Source organism: Nanorana parkeri, unplaced genomic scaffold (genome assembly GCF_000935625.1).
Source record: "Nanorana parkeri isolate BGI_ZX_2015 unplaced genomic scaffold, ASM93562v1 scaffold204, whole genome shotgun sequence".
NCBI classification, from domain to species: Eukaryota; Metazoa; Chordata; class Amphibia; order Anura; family Dicroglossidae; genus Nanorana; species Nanorana parkeri.
Window position 1 is genome coordinate 1277393 of NW_017306472.1, and position 17066 is coordinate 1294458.

At 46.2% G+C, this 17066-nt stretch overlaps 1 protein-coding gene across 1 annotated transcript in view; it reads left to right on the plus strand.

The window, feature by feature from the left end:
• BRE (brain and reproductive organ-expressed (TNFRSF1A modulator)) overlaps positions 1 to 17066 on the plus strand; it is a 190383-nt gene that overhangs the window by 23822 nt on the left and 149495 nt on the right. The window contains exons 5-6 of the mRNA XM_018555604.1: positions 6900 to 7094; positions 10829 to 10903. Coding sequence (XP_018411106.1) covers positions 6900 to 7094; positions 10829 to 10903 — 270 coding nt within the window. The remainder of the gene's footprint in view (positions 1 to 6899; positions 7095 to 10828; positions 10904 to 17066) is intronic.

The following is a 17066-nucleotide window of genomic DNA, read 5'->3' on the forward strand; positions in this document are numbered from 1 at the left end:
TACAGTGCAGGGGCGTACTAGATGACATTGCTGGAGGGAAGGGGCAGAGACTGGCTGACATTGCAAGGGGGGGATTGGGTAATAGTAGATGGTGGTCAGCTCACATTGGACATTGCCAGAGCGGTGTTAGGTAATATTGGTGATGGGGGAGAGGGGAGGAGGGCTGGCTGACATTGCAAGAAAGGGTGCTGTGTGATAGCGGGACTGGCTGACATATTGTAGAAAGGGGGAGTTAGGCGATGGTGCAAGGGGTTAGGGTGAACTAAGCAGCAGCTACCGAGATGCTGTGAGCAGGAAAGGAGCATAGCATGGGGTGGCAGCCTATAAAGCCCATTCTCCTTTAAGGAATTAAGTAATGTTAACACTAACAGTGAACTCCTTTACTTTGCTCCCTTTTTTGTAGATATTCGACAATTGACAAATACCATTAGAAGTGGTTTGTCATATCTGTTAGCAAAGTTCAAAACAATACCTGTTCATCCTTCCAGAAATCAAGTAGGGCTGCAACTAACGATTATCTTCATACGGTGGCTGATTATTTCTTTGATTAATAAAAAAAAAAATTTCATCTTTTATTTAAAATACACAAATGGAGTGTTACAAACATAAGGTTTAATTCAGAATAAAACTGCATACACAATTTTTTGCAAAATAAGCCCGCAGAGGAGGGACCTGAAGGAGAAAGTTCTTCTTCAGGTCCTCTTCTGCTGATTGACAGCAGGCAGTGAATGAGTGCAATAGCCAGCCTGCTATTAGCTATTGCAATTTGAAATAGCCAATAGCAGGCTGGCAATGTAGAGTCACAGCGGCTGACAGACGGTCTCTCCTCCCCTCTGGGCACCAGCTGCAGCGGTCTGTGTCCCCTCTGAGCCCCGCTGCCTCCGCCGATACAGGCGGGCTCCCAGTGGGGAGGAGAGAGCTTCAGAGCAGCGGGAGGAGGGAAAGATTTGGGGCGCTCTCCTCACCGCTGGGCACCGACTGCAGGGGTCTATGTCCCCTCTGATCCCCGCCACTGGGAGCAATGGGGATTGGAGGGGAAACAGAGCTGATGAAACACCAGCTCCCACCATGGAGGACAGAACTAGGGGATCCAAACCAGTTGTGTAATCGATAATGAGATTTGTTGACAACTATTCTCATTATAGATTATTATCGATGAAACGATTAGCCTTATAATCAAGTAAGCTAATAACTTCATGTGCTCTCTACCTTTGCTCACTTTTCAGATTTACGTTGTTTCCAGGTTTCTCTGTGGACTACAGAACACCTCTCCCCTAAGTTATAGAGAAACTAGTCTTGCCCTAGGGTGACACTGCTGCTCCTCCATTGATCTAGCTCAGTGAGCCGGCGTTGTCACTCTAGGACAGGAAGTATGTTACTGGCAGGATCTCCAGGTGTAAATAATGTAAAAAGGAACATAAAAAAGAAAGCTACTGCAGCCACTATAGTGAGCCTGCAGTCTATACATTTTTGTTCTTGAGTTTGGATAAACTTTAACTTGTTGCCTGCAGTCACACATGGGCCGGCTTACCATATTGCACATCCTATGTCTATATCCGTGTTTCAGCGTCATGTCAGTGTGAATAGCAATGATTCTGCAGTATGTGTGAGTCATAAGCCGGTGACATCAGAGCCCTGTCCTCCACACTCCCTGACTCACCCGTTGTGTAATTGTCATCACACTTCCAGAGAATGCGATCAGCACTACAAATAGACAGATTATCTGGGATAAATGCATGTCGTTGTGACGTGAGCGTGTCACAGGCTGCAGGAAATAGGACTCTTATCTCTGTGAATGGGAAGTGGCATTGCCTTCCTACAATACATTGCAGCCTTTTAGCAGTCCTCCCACAGAACGAGGATCACATGAGCTCTGGGAAATGGATCTCATTCCCACTCGCTGCCTCTGAAACAAAAGACTTTCTTATTCTCTGACATGAAACATTGTGCACTGCTTAGTCCTGGTGCCCATCCCGCGGCCCTCTAGCAGTTATTGTGCGGCCCTCCGGGCCCCTGAAATTATGGTTTAGAAAAAAATATTCTTTACATTGACTTCTAGTAATTAAATAGTTTTTCCCCTTTGATCTTTCATACTGGATCTTGATGCAATAAATATCAAATGTGCCACAAGGATTTTTCTTAATATCATGAATGCTAGAAAAGTAGCACACAATAAAGAGCAGGGCTTTCCTGGTGTGGAAAAGGTTCAACACATAAACAGTAGTAAATTTGCACCCAATTTTTATTGTGTAAAATTAAGTTGCTAACCATAAAAACAATAATGTTGCCTGCAAAAGTTACCCGCAATGCAGGTCCAGAATGAAGAACCCCCAATTATTACAGACTATCTCTAATCCATAATTATGCTGCAATATAAATCAACAGCCCATCAACATTTGCTTGGGGATATCCAGTACATTCCCAATGCGTTTCACCCTGCTCGGTTTCTTCAGGGGAAGGATGTGTGGACAGCTGCAGGTAAAAAGCCTCTAGATGCTGGGGGCCGGACAAAAAGAGGGGCAACAGCATGCCACGGCCAAAAGGCGGGAAGGGATCATAGGAGGGAATAGTGAGCAAACAAATCACACTTGCCCATGTAAATGATGTGCCTAGAGGAGATTAAGGAGCCCAACTAATGCCAATATGGGACATCTGCAGTTGACATCCTACAATCTGGGTCCCCGGCACAATCCCTATATCCCACACACAAGGGCCCGTTTTTGGCACGAACCATATTAACCATGCAGCATGTCTTTGGTGTGTGGGAGGAAACCGGGCTCCTCAGTGGAAATCTACTCAAGCACATGGAGTACATGAAAATTCCCTTCAGACAGTGTCCTGGCCAGGATTCGAATCGGGGACCCCAGTGCTGCAAGGCAGAAGTGCTAACCACTAAACCACCACCAAAGAGACCCAGTCTAAAGGGCAGTTGCCTGAGGGCTTGTTTCCACCATCGCCAGGCCAGAACATGACCATAAGGTTTTTTAAACGTACCAGAAATGCATCACCAAGGCTGTAGTTCCCACCAGTGCAGTCAGTTCCAGTGCTTTCAAAAAAAGTACTGCAAACACAGTACTTTGTTCTCGTCTGGAACGCAACTAAAGGCGCAAAGAACGCACCGGAATGCAAGTAAAAAAAAAAAAACACTACTGGTCACCTTTGATAACCTGATCAACATTGTGTCTGTGAAGGTTCTCATTCATCCAGGTCATGGTATATCTGTAATAAAGAAGTCAAGGCAACTGGACTTGCTGTATTTTTCTTGAAGACTTTTCACTGGTCACCCAACCAGCTTTCTCAATTCAACATTGAACATTGTACACTTCCTTTATGGAAAAGGGGCGTTTTCACCTGAACATTGGTGACTTTGGCTGTGTCCTCTGTGTCCTGCAAGCATGGTGGACAAACATGCGGACACAGATAGGTTTGTATTCTATGTACAAGAATGTCCTGAGCTCTATGACCCCAAACACCTATTATCATCACACACGGTGGCAAGACAATGCCTGCATTCCATGGCTCCATGTTTGCTCAATTGCTGTGTTCCTGTGAAGGTCACAAACATGTGAAAAGTTGAGAAGAAGCAGGAAATGACCTCAGAGACATAATCTGCATAATAAAAAAAAAAGAAACGCACTTGAACGCGTCAAAAACACGTTAAAACACATGCAACTGCGTTTGCAAAAAATCATCCAGAACTGGTCTGCTGATGGTGGAAACAAGCCCTGAAACAGCTAAGGCACGGCAGGAGTCTTCTACTCCCTGACTCTCCAACGTTGATTTTTATTCTGGAGCATGCAGATCACTGTGCATGGTGCCCACAGGTGTACTCTGCCCCGGAAATTCACATCCGCTGGTGGCATGACTGATCTAGATAGCAGATAGCTGACAGGTTTCCTTTCATAGACTGTATTCTGGACTGTGGTCCTCATCTTCTTTTAATAGAACATACAGCACCACTTCTGCTTTCTGAACTTTACTTTGAACAGACGTCAGTTTACTCTGGAAGTGCCGGCGTCCACCTATATCCTGCCACCTCTGCAGCCTTCTGCCGAATGTAGAGAATTCTTATCTACACATAACCATCCAGAGATCTCCGAGATAACAGGAATACGCTCACAGGACTATTAGGCAGTGAGTCACTAAATCTCCCACATGTGTACAAGAGATTACCACGCAGCGATTGAGAGGGTGGAACCTACAACTCTATCTGGTTTTCATCCCCATTTTTTAATATTCAGACAATTTAATATGTCACCTTTATGTTATGTTATCCTTTCATCGTATCATTTCCATTCTCCTGCTTATAATCATGTAGCATCTTAAAAATGCATTCAAGTACCTTAAAGTAGCATTAAGGTCTGGGCGTTTTTTACCTTATTGCATTCACTGCATTAGGTTAAAAACAGCCCAGCACCTTTTTTCTACCCCAGTCCCCCCCACACGTACCTGTCAGCTGCGGTCGTCCCCGCCGCCGGTCCCGAAGCGATCCTCTGTACCCCGAAATTCCGGGTTGCGGGGGCGGATACTGATGGCATAGGCACCTTCTGCCATCAATCAAAGAGGGAAGGGGCGTGGCCTGCCACAGGGCTCTGTGTGTCTATGGATGTACATAGTTGCTGTGGGCACGTGTGCCTCCTTTAGAGCAATGGTGGCACCCGTGCAGTGGGCGGGGGAAAGAGCATGGCGGGGACCCACTAGAAAACGTGGAATGATGTACTTTTAAAGAAAAAACACATCATCCTCCAGCAAAGGAGGGTCTCCTTAAAGGAGAAATAAAAAAAAATTTGGCTTTAATATCACTTTAACTATTAACAACAATGTATCTTATTTGTGTATTACTCGGCTGTAGATCCTCAAATCATCTCTGAGGGCCCAGTCACACCATCAAGAGTTTGTTCCAGTGCGTTCAGCCTCTGGAATGCACTGGAACGCAACCCGTCCGGCTCAGTTTTTTGGGGGGCGAGAGGGGGTGTGGCGGTGCATTGAACTCAATGGCACCGCAGCCCCGTCCGCGGTGCGATCGCCGGCACCCGAATGCGTGGCACATTAGTGGCTGCGTTACGGTCTAGTGCGATCTGCAAAAAATAGTGTTTGCAGCATTTTTTGCAGATCGCACTGGACCGGAACGCAGGCACTAATGTCAGGTACAGCTTCCTCTCCAGCAGCGGGAACAGCGAGCAGCACAGAAGTGACATCACCAAATCTCACCTCAAATTTGGTGAGACCGAGGCAGCAGTGTCTTAGATGATCGCACACTGTAGATATGCAGCTATGAGGATATAGAACAGCAGTTCAGCAGACCAACTGGGCCACCTCTGCTGTATTTGGCTGCCTTAGTATTGGACTTACAAATTCACCCAACATAGGCATACTACACAGACGAATGAGGCCTACTTTGCATTACACCTAGATTCAGAAAATAAGACAGTGTCTTATTTTATTTTATTTTCTTGAAAAAAGACACTAGGTCTTATTTTTGGCGGGATGTCTTACCTGGCTGCAGCTGTCCGCTCTGCCGTCCAGGGAGCCACAAACAGGTGGGCGGGCATGCGTGCGGGCGGGGTGGCGTGTCTGGCAGGGGGGCGGGAGGGATCTGCCTCTCCGCTCTGATGCCATCCAGAGAGCCACATCCAGAGAGCAACAGACAGGTGGGCAGCTACCCCGAAGCTAAGACCTAGAGCTATCTTCAGGAATGTCTGTAATATAAGACCTACCACCGAACTAGGTCTTATTTTCGGGGTAGGTCTGATATTACAGAAATCCCCGAAGATAGCGCTAGGCCTTTTTTTTGGGGTAGGTCTTACTTTCGGGGAAACACGGTAGCAATTAGTAGAGAAGGGTTAGTTCTTCTTTAACTCTCCAACATCTACTGAACACATTTAAAGAAGGGCTCCAGGATAATGTATTAACCCCCTGCTGTGGGTCTACCCCCACACCACAAGGGCTTAATGCTCATTTGTGTCTAGATTAAAAAAATAAATAAATTGTTATACTCACATAATGCAAAAATCAAGTGCTGGGTCTGTTGTTTTGATAGTGAAAGTGTATGAAAACCCAACTTTTGTTTGGTTTTTTTGATAGTGTGGAAGGATCAGATCCCCTCAGTGTCAGGACAAGGTCCCTTTGTCTTTTTTAATTGGGTGCAAAATGCAAGTGGGTTGTGAACTACTTTAGCGGCATGGGTTTCAGGTGTTGCCTTATCTGTGCCTCCTTCCTGTTGAAAAGTCCATAGATCCTGTAGCACTCCTTACCGGAAATCCCAAGATATTGATGGGTGCTTGAAATGATCGCGGATGGCGCCGCACATGTTACAACTGAATATAGATGTCACCAGCATGCCGAAATTCTCAAGTCAGTGCAAATCCATTTATTAATAGATGCCACTCAGAATATCAAGAGCTTTCGGGGCCACACAGGGTACCCTTCATCAGACTCAGAGTAGGCATTGATGACAGTGTCTACTCTGAGCCTGATGAAGGGGGCCCTGTGTGGCCCCCGAAAGTGCTTGATATTCTGAGTGGCATCTAATAATAAATGGATTTGCACTGGCTTGAGAGTCTCGGCGTGCTGGTGACATCTATATGCAAAGTCCTTCCTGTTGAAGCACCCAAGGCAGCTACTTCTTCTGCCTACCCCTTGGCCCGGCTTTCAAATTGCTGTTTGTGTCCTGCTAGATAGAGTCACCCTCTTTTATTTTTGCCCTGGTGAGTTACAAAGTGATGGCAAATCTTACATTTTGGACTTGTCACAAGAAAAAGAGACGAGGGACACTTGTCCCCGGTCAGCTGTCTTCAAGGGGAATTCCCTTAATTTTGTAGAGATTTCTGAACTAATTTTGTTGAGTATTGTGACCCTTTTCCTCTGAGTAATCATGACGTATTATTTTCTGGTTCCAGAGTTTGGCAGAGTGGGACCCGTCAAACCCAGAGTGCCTCCTGCAGGTGGTGAAGGAACTGGTGCAGCAGTATCACCAGTACCAGTGCAGCCGGCTCAGCGAGAGCTCCCGCCTCATGTTCGAGTATCAGACTCTGCTGGAGGATCCGCAGTATGGAGAGAGTATGGAGATCTACGCCGGGAAAAAGAACAACTGGGTGAGAACAAACTCTCTTCATGAAATCGGCACCTCCGGTCTGCAAGGTTATCGTGACTGACTACGCCATAGAACACAACACTAAACACATTGGGGAGCTCACAGAGCACTCACACAGGTTTCTTTAAGGGCTTCCTTGCCCACTTTTATTAAATGAACATTCACAAAACTATGTGATTACCCTCGCAGGGGTTCTTTATCACAGAAATACAGGCACATCCAGCCTCCTGTCTTTGCATTCACAGCACTGCTGCTCCGGCCTCAGGCCACTGTCTGTTCCTCCAGACGGTCTTGTGCTAACCTGCACAATAGGTCTCACAACCCCGCAGCTCCCTGCTGCACTGGCCTCCACTCTGACTCCTTGGTGGAGTTCTCCTGACTCCCAGGAGGGGCCCTGAACATCCGCCAGCACCCTTTCCATAAGGGCTGTGCACAGATGTGCAATCATTAGGTGCTCAACCCTACTAAACCACGGACCCAGGACTGGAGATCTCATCCCTCCCAGTTCTCTTAGAAATCTCCCAGTTCCGGGATCCCAGTTATAATTTAGAAAACCCGGAAAGAATTTCAAATCCAGCTCCTTCCTGGTAAAAGTATTTCTGTCCTGGAACTGCTCAGCCCATCTGGGTGACTCTTTTGCCATTCTACATAGTGGCATTGCCACGCACTGCCACAACATAATCCATGCAGAATTATTTTAAAGAGACCCTGTCACCAACTTAAAAAACATTGCAGGTGAAGCACAGAAAAATCAACTGTGCTTGCAGTGTTTTTCCTTTCCATTGATGTTTTTTTTTACATTTAAAAGCGTTCGCTTTAAATCAGAACTCCAGGGAAACATTTTCTTAACCTTTGCAGTAGGGCTACCCCCGCAGTTAGTATAATTTTGTTATTTTTGGACCTAGAGACTTAACCCTTCCAGTGCGGGGGTAGCCCCCTTGCAAGGGTTAAAGTAGAACTAAGGGGTGAGTGATTTACACGCATCCCCATAGTTAGAGCCGACATTAAAAGTGAGTGAAAACTTCCCGATCATCTCCCTGCAGAGAGCGGTGACTTTTAGTCACCACTCACTGCAAGAATTCCTCCCCACCTTCTCCATTTCTCCAGTGCTGAGTGGAGGAACGGACGGGGAGGGGCGGGCACAGCTGGCTCTGCCTCTAGATAGGCAGAGCCCGCTGTCAATCATCCAGCTGGGTGGATCTCAACAGTATTGTTAGGATCCGTCCCGGCTGCGGCGCTCTCATTATATAAAGGCAATAGCCCGTTATATACTGAGCTTTGGGTCACGGGAGGAGGTTAGTATATGTCCTCCTGTGGCCCTAAAGAGAACTATGGGGGAAAAAAAGGTTACCCAGTAGTTATCTTTTAAGCAAATGTTTTCCTGGAGTTCTTTTTTTAATATCAGTTTCGGGTACAGTGGCCCTTTAAAGAGATCTGCAGAATGTTTCCTTTGACCGTGTTGAAATAACAGAAAAGTGGATTGCAGGGGTAATTTAGTGATGTTAGTTGCCTGCTTCCGGGGACTTGTCCAGTATGAGCAAAGTACTGTCTCTAGTCCGTATTTAAAAATGCTAAATGCCTGTCTCTCATTGACCTTAAACAAGTGTGCAAAGTAAGCGCTCTGACTTTATTCTCACTTCACTGGCGGCTTACTTGTTCAGGTTAATGACTAACTAAAGCTAGAGTTTTCAGTAGTGGCAACCTTCATAAACGTCTGATAGAACATGCTGTCTGTAATGTAGATCTGATGATCCGCCTGCACTGCCATAAACCACCAGCTGATGGCGCTGTCTGTATACCCTTCTCTCCATCTCAGAACCTTACTATGGTAGAGGTCAACTTCCTAACGCCAGACTGAAGTGTTTTATGCAAAGTGAGGAAATAATTAATCATGCAGTAATTATGATGGACTGGATGAGGAAATAGCTAGTATTTATTGTGCACAAGGATACACTTTCACTGGGGGGGTTTCCCAAAATCTCATTTAAAGTTGTAAGAAGGGTGCAGTTTCCTGGTATGGTAAATAAGTTGCTATGAGTTTGGCCGCACGTGCTGCACTGCATGCTGGGAATGATACTTGAAACCAAAGAAAGGCTCTATTGTATTAGTGCGCAATCATTAATACATTTTTATTGTATGCAGATTTTTTTATCTCACTGTCCTGCTGTAAATTGCTGTTGGGTTGAACTGCATTCCCACATGAGAGTGTATGATGGCATTTCATGTGCAGTCTGCAGATTCTCCCTCTACAGGATGTCTGTATGTTAGACAGTGCAGTACTGATGGCATCCTTGCTATACCACTGCTGTACTTAAAACAGTCACAGCACAGACACATTTAATATAACAACATATTCAGTTAATTAGGGATGCACGGATACCAGGAAATTTCACGAGTAAAAATGCCCCGGTACTAAAATGTTTAAACTGAAGCAGCTGCCTGAGGTCCGGCGCTTGCTGTGGACCTTGGCAGCCCTCCTGTGAAACACAGCGCTGGCCCGCACATCTCCCCCTCCTTCCTGGAGAACCACGCGACGCTGCTTACAGCACTTCCACCACCTGCCCCTGCACGCAAGACACTCAAGGGACCCTGGAGACATCAGGCCGGTACCCCAGGGCAGTGCACAGATTGTGGCTTCATATTATTTTGCATTGCCGTATAATGTAATGCTGAGATTTGTAATATAATCCTTCTAATAATAATACCTTTAGCTATAGAGGACTAAAAATACCAGCACTACATTATATGGCAATAATACTATTATCTTTGCAACCCTACAGTTAATCAATTTGGGGCCTAAAGTTCACCATACGCATCCGTCTAAATGTACCTTTAGATTTACCAACAACTATGTCATGCACTCGCCCAAATACTTGGTATCGGTGTATCCCTAGTACAAATGAAATGGATAGTTTAGGTTGGTTGAAGGAGAATGTACAAAGCTTGTACAGTCCGATTGTACTCCCCCTACAGTCTCTTGCCTCCCATCAATGGAGGCCCCCAGTATCTTATGCTGTTTTGCTGTAATTTTTTTCTCACCTTTTTCAAAATCTTTAGATAATGTTGTCATAACGCTCCTGTTCTCCAGGCAGCTTCTTAATTATGTAGAGAGCGGCGATAATGTGATGACGTCAGCAATGATCTCTGCACCATTACACAGTGAATCCCATTGCGGGCACCAAGGTGATGCCTTGTACTCACAGTATGTCCTCAGTCTTCGAGGTTGAGTGACCTTGGGCATCATTTAACCCAAAAGGCAGAGGACATCTTGTGGTGGAGAAGGGGTACTGCAGGGAACAGATTCAGACTTACAGGGTTATTCACGAAAGGGTGAAGAGTTTGGAGAAGGCAGGAGAAGTGAACAATCTAGAACAACATGGCTGAACTGAAAAGCGAGTTCAATTGGAGAATTTTTCCAAATCAGCTACTTTGGCCTAGATTGTTCACTTCTCCGGCCTTCTCCAAACCCTTCACCCTTTAGTGAATAACCCTGTAAGGGTAAATATTGTAACCAGAGCTGCTTCTATATGTTTTTTTCTTTTTTTACACTGCCTGATAAACCAGGAAAAAGGAACTGGGTGGAACAAGCAGAACCAGTAAACGATTATGAAAATGGGGGCGATGGTAATGATATGTAATTATATTCACGTGTACATTTGTACCGGCATTACCTCATATGCTTGGTCATAGTTCCTGGGCTGATTGTGATTTTCCTTGTATTTCCGTTTTTTTCAGACCGGGGAATTCTCAGCCCGCTTCCTCCTGAAGCTGCCAGTGGATTTCAGTAATATTCCCATCTACCTGCTCAAGGTAAAGTCTTACGATTGTATTTATTACATATGTTCTGCACTAAGGGGAACCTGTCATATAATAAATGAATATATTTTGCATTTGACATACAATGCATGTTAGGACATGCAACAAAACTGGTTGGTATGCAACATATCAATGCTTTGTCCGGTCCCAGTGTGACCATGGAGCCACTGATCATGGTACGGATCCTGACTTGGATCAATCAATGGCCCCCACCCCCAACCCACACACACATATAGCACAAAGGGTGCCAAATGCTTTATATTGAGGGATGGGGGCAACGTAGGCATGATGACTGGATTGGCTAATGATGTCACATCTATAGTCCTGATGTACATATACCTGCTGAGCAAGTTCAATGAGTTCCAGCCTAAAGCTGGTCGTGCACTGAGCGTATTTTTTTCGTTCAGCCTGCAGCTGTTTGCATGAGTCCGACAGAGCGATTGTTGAGAGTTCTTCGAATGCAGATGTAAATGGGCCCTTAGCTGTACCTGCGTTTTCATTTTGTAGATTTAAATAAGATTTGAACACTTCACTACTCTGTCCACAAATATTTGCCAGGAGTTAGGTGTCATATGATGTCAGCAATCTCCATCCTCTCCTGTCTGTTATCTGTTTGCCTGATGGGATTTCAAAGGCAGTCATAGCAAGTAGAAGCTGACATTTTGCCTTCCCTGCTCCCTCCTTTCCCCCTCGTCAATATGCTAATGACATTTTAAATAAAATCTTTCCATTTTCATTACATACCTTATATTAGACCCAGTGACATCATCACTGGGTCTATGTGCTTCTCTGTACAATGCAGGCAGATTATGGCTGGTGGGAGGGCCGGCAGGGTGCTGTACATGGCTTCCTGAACTCATCACAGCACCTTAGCTCAGTACTTCTCCCAAGAGCCCTCAGCTCTCATGCAAGCATGGGCTGGCTCTTGGGAGGAGTTATTATTATGCAGGATTTATATAGCGCCAACAGTTTTGGCAGCAAATTACAAAATAGAGGGAGACAGTACAGTTATAATACAGTTTTAATACAGGAGGGTTAGGAGGGCCCTGCTCATGAGAGCTTACAATCTAATAGGAGGGGCAGTCTGGGGGACCCGGGGCCATGGCAAATGAGCTCAGGATGGAAAGCGGGGAGCAGAGCGAAGAACGTCCATTCTCCGCTCTGCTCTCTGTGATCAGTGAGATAGGAGTGCTGTTATCACAGCGCCACCTGTCTCTGCTGTGAGAAACTGCACAGAAGATCTGTTCTGTGTTAGAGGGCAGGTTCCATGAAGAGAACCTGTCATCTCCAAACTATCACCTAGGGCAGGGGTGCCCATTAGGTAGATCATGATCTACCAGTAGCTCTCAAAGCTGATGCTGGTAGATCACGAAGGGTGTGAATGGCGGCCCCTTTATTCCATTTTGGTATATTTATTTAGCTGTGCACACATGATTACCTATTAGCCCGAGTCTGCTGAGCCAAGCTCCCTGACACCTTTCTGGTGGATTCTGGTGGTTGAAGTGCTGCTATGTATTACATCAAAGAATATTAGTTTACACAGCCTGTTGCAAAATACAGCAAGGTGAGCGGGGAGAGACAGACAGGAGAGAGATGAAAGACAGCCAGGGGAGAGAGAGCGAGGAGAGACAGCCAGGGGAGAGAGCAAGTAGAGACAGCCAGGAAAGAGAGAGAGGAGAGACAGCCAGGAGAAAAAAACGAGGAGAGACAGCCAGGAGGATGAGCAAGGAGAGACAGCCAGGGGAGGGAGCAAGGAGAGACAGCCAGGAGAGGTGAGAGCAAGGAGAGAAAGCCAGGAGAAATAAACGAGGAATGACAGCCAGGAAAGAGAGGAGAGACAGCCAGGAGGTTGAACAAGGGGAGACAGCCAGGAGAGGGAGCAAGGAGAGACAGCAAGGAGAGAGAAAGAAAGGAGAGACAGCCAGGAGGATGAGCATGGAGAGACAGCAAGGAGAGAGAAAGAAAGGAGAGACAGCCAGGAGGATGAGCAAGGAGAGACAGCCAGGAGGATGAGCAAGGAGAGACAGCCAGGAGAGAGAGAGCAAGGAGAGACAGCTAGGAGGATGAGCAAGGAGAGACAGCCAGGAGGATGAGCAAGGAGAGACAGCCAGGAGGATGAGCAAGGAGAGACAGCCAGGTGGATGAGCAAGGCGAGACAGACAGGAGAGAGAGAGAGCAAGGCGAGACAGCTAGGAGGATGAGCAAGGAGAGACAGCCAGGAGGATGAGCAAGGAGAGACAGCCAGGAGAGAGAGAGCAAGGAGAGACAGCTAGGAGGATGAGCAAGGAGAGACAGCCAGGAGGATGAGCAAGGAGAGACAGCCAGGAGAGAGAGAGCAAGGAGAGACAGCTAGGAGGATGAGCAAGGAGAGACAGCCAGGAGGATGAGCAAGGAGAGACAGCCAGGAGAGAGAGCAAGGAGAGACAGCCAGGAGAGCGAGGAGAGACAGCCAGGAGAGAGAGAGCGAGGGAGGTTTTTTTTTCATTGGTAGATCTCATGTAGCTCATCATTTGAAAAGTAGATCTTAACACAAAAATTGTGGGCACCCCTGACCTAGGGGGCTTGTAAGCCCCGATGTGATGGGAATAAAATTAAGTGAAAAATAAATAATTCAACTGTGTGGTAGCCAGGCAGCAGTGCTCTCTATAACACACCCAATGTACAAACGTACATTAAAGGGTGAGTGCACTTTCCCAGGTTATTTGGGAATTATCTGTCCAGCAGCCCCTCCCCTCCCCCAGCCACCACCACTATACTTGCCTTTTGGCAAACATTCCCCTTTCCCTCTGCCGGTAGGGGTGTATTATCCGTACTGCTGTCAAGCCCTGCGCTATGCATTTTGAATTTCACTCGCAAATTGCGAGCACTCGTTGGTCAGCGTAGTCACGCTGACCAATGAGAAGCGCTATTTAACACGGTTAAATATGGTTTTGATTAAAACTATTTTTTTGTATCGGGACAAGTAGATTGGGCCCCCGCTTTAGCCCTTGGGCAAGTCGTTTTTTGTTTTTTTAAAGGACAGTTATGCAAATATGGAAAATGCCCCTGGGTGTCAGTCTGAAGAAGTGAGTGTTCCTAAACAGGCTGCATGTGCATGCAGACCACCCTAGGCAAACATACAGTAAATGGGCTAGATGACCACCTTGGTATGTGATCACAATGTAAGATTTTTTAAAAAAGTTTCACAAATGTCAAAAAAGGAAAAACTATGACACTGATCTCTGGAGGATGTTATCATTTCTTGTATTTGCATGTTTATGTAAAGAAGATAAAAGAGATGTATCTATCATTGCTGTGTATTGACATTCTGTCCTCCACCCATGATTTTATTATACTTGTTCCTCTAGCACATTATCAATTCAGGACTGCAGTAAAACAATTATAGTAGTTCCGCCCTGGTGTATAAAGTGTATGTAAACCCTCACCATCCACTTTCTTATTTAGACCCCTTTGGTCTGTTAAGTTTACCATTGCAAGTGTTGTTTTTTTTAAAATCTGTTTGATAAGCGGAAAAGAAAATACCTGTTCATCCTACCAGAAATCTTATGAGCTGATAACTCTCCGTGCTCTCTGCCTGTGCTGACTGTGATCATTTAGCATCCCTCCCAGTTATAGAACCCCTCCCTATGTTATGGAGATGAGCAAAGTGGGTGGTGTTCGTTAGCCCTATCCAAGGGTGACCATGCAGCCCCTGCATAGATACACTACAGTAAGGGTTAGTTCACACCATATGCAGTGCGTTCCGATTCTGGCCGGAACGCACTGCATCGCGGCCGGCTCACTTTTTTGTGGGGCAGGAGGGGGCCGCAATGCGTTCGCCTGCACGTGATCACAATGTGCAAGCACTATTTTGATAGCACCTCACGGGACAAAATGTGCCTTGCGATCCCGTGCGGGCGATCACATTGCGGCCGAGGGGCGTGGCTACGGTGCCATTCACTTCAATGGCCAGCCACGCCCCCTCCTGCCCCACAAAAAAGTGATCCGGCCGCAATGCGATGCAGTTCGTTCCGGCCAGAATCGGACCGGAACGCACTGCATATGGTGTGAACTAACCCTGAGTGTGTCTCAGCCTGGGGCAGGAATTGTGTTACTGGCAGGATCGAGCAGGAGAAAAAGTACAATTAAACCTTACTTTTATTTGCATATATCTACTTCTAGCACGGGGGGCAAGGGAATGCTAGATACACTTTATTGCTGGCTATAAGTGGCTCTATTTTTGGTTGAGTGCTGCTGAATCAGTTGAAAGTCAAGCTGTGGATGGGTGCCGCGGCGGCTTTATTACAATAGCTGTCAGTGGAATCAACTGATTAGCTGTGTATGGCCAGATAATGTTGCAGATCAGAGGTATTAAAGAAGAACTCCAGGAAAACTTTTTCTTAACCCTTGCAGTGGGGCTACCCCTGCACTGCAAGGGTTAAGTGTTCATTTTTGTCTAGGTTCAAAAAATAACAAAGTTATACTCACCCGAAGCTCTGAGCCGGCCAGCTGTCACAGTGCTCCCTGCAGCATGTAAGGGGACACAGCTCCTGCGTCTCCATAGATTTACATGAGCTGCCCACATGCTTCTTCTCTCCCAGGTGCTTCAAACAATGGACTTTAACGCAGTGCGGGGCAACTCACCTCGTGTGAATGAGGCCTTAATTGCAGTAAGGGACATACAAAGTTTTCTTGCCAGCATTTTTTTTAAAATCAACATTTAGCTCCACTGTAAGTAAAGTGCAGTCTGCAGGGAAGCATGGGACTGGGGTGAGCTGTCTGGCAGGGGTGCCTGAAACACAAGACATAGAACAATCATGTGGCATGTAGAGCAGATGTGTGCAACGTCAGCTACATCACTGGACACATACATGCAAAGTCTGGTACATAACTGGACCCATGCATTTGGACACATTTGGATCACTGGACGCATGCATTTGGACACATTTGGATCACTGGACGCATGCATGTAGACACATTTGGATCACTGGGCGCATGCATTTGGACACATTTGGATCACTGGGCTCATGCATTTAGACACATTTGGATCACTGGGCGCATGCATTTGGACACATTTGGATCACTGGGCGCATGCATTTAGACACATTTGGATCACTGGGCGCATGCATTTAGACACATTTGGATCACTGGGCGCATGCATGTAGACACATTTGGATCACTGGGCACATGCATGTAGACACATTTGGATCACTGGGCGCATGCATGTAGACACATTTGGATCACTGGGCGCATGCATTTAGACACATTTGGATCACTGGGCTCATGCATTTAGACACATTTGGATCACTGGGCGCATGCGTTTAGACACATTTGGATCACTGGACACATGCGTTTGGACACATTTGAATCACTGGACGCATACATTTGGACACGTGGATCACTGGACACATGCATTTGGATCACTGGGCAAATTTGGACAAATTTGGATCACTGGACACATGCATTTGTATCACTGGCACATGCATTTAGACACATTTGGATCACTGGACACATGCATTTGAATCACTGGACACATGCATTTGGACACATTTGGATCACTGGACACATTTGGATCACTGGACACATACATTTGGACACATTTGGATCACTGGACGCATGCATTTGGATCACTGGACGCATGCATTTGGATCACTGGCCAAGTGCATTTGGACACATTTGGATCACTGGGCGAATGCATTTGGACACATTTGGATCACTGGGCGCATGCATTTGGACACATTTGGATCACTCGGCGCATGCATTTGGACACATTTGGATCACTGGGCGCATGCATTTGGATCACTGGGCGAATGCATTTGGACACATTTGGATCACTCGGCGCATGCATTTGGACACATTTGGATCACTGGGCGCATGCATTTGGACACATTTGGATCACTGGGCGCATGCATTTGGACACATTTGGATAACTGGGCGCATGCATTTGGAACAGTGGAACATTTCAAGGAAAATCTTTTGATTTCCGAATTGCGATCGCTTGTATTTTCGAGTGTCACAGCTTTGACGATCGACCTATGTCTGTTCATTTATTGAGAATCAATGCAAAATTGCCCAGATTATGTCCAGCATTCTCCTACCTTGACTTTCCCACCTCTTCTTTAGGGTTCAGTGATCTCTTGTGATGAAAGTCTCCATGTTTCAGGGCTCTGTCCTTTTT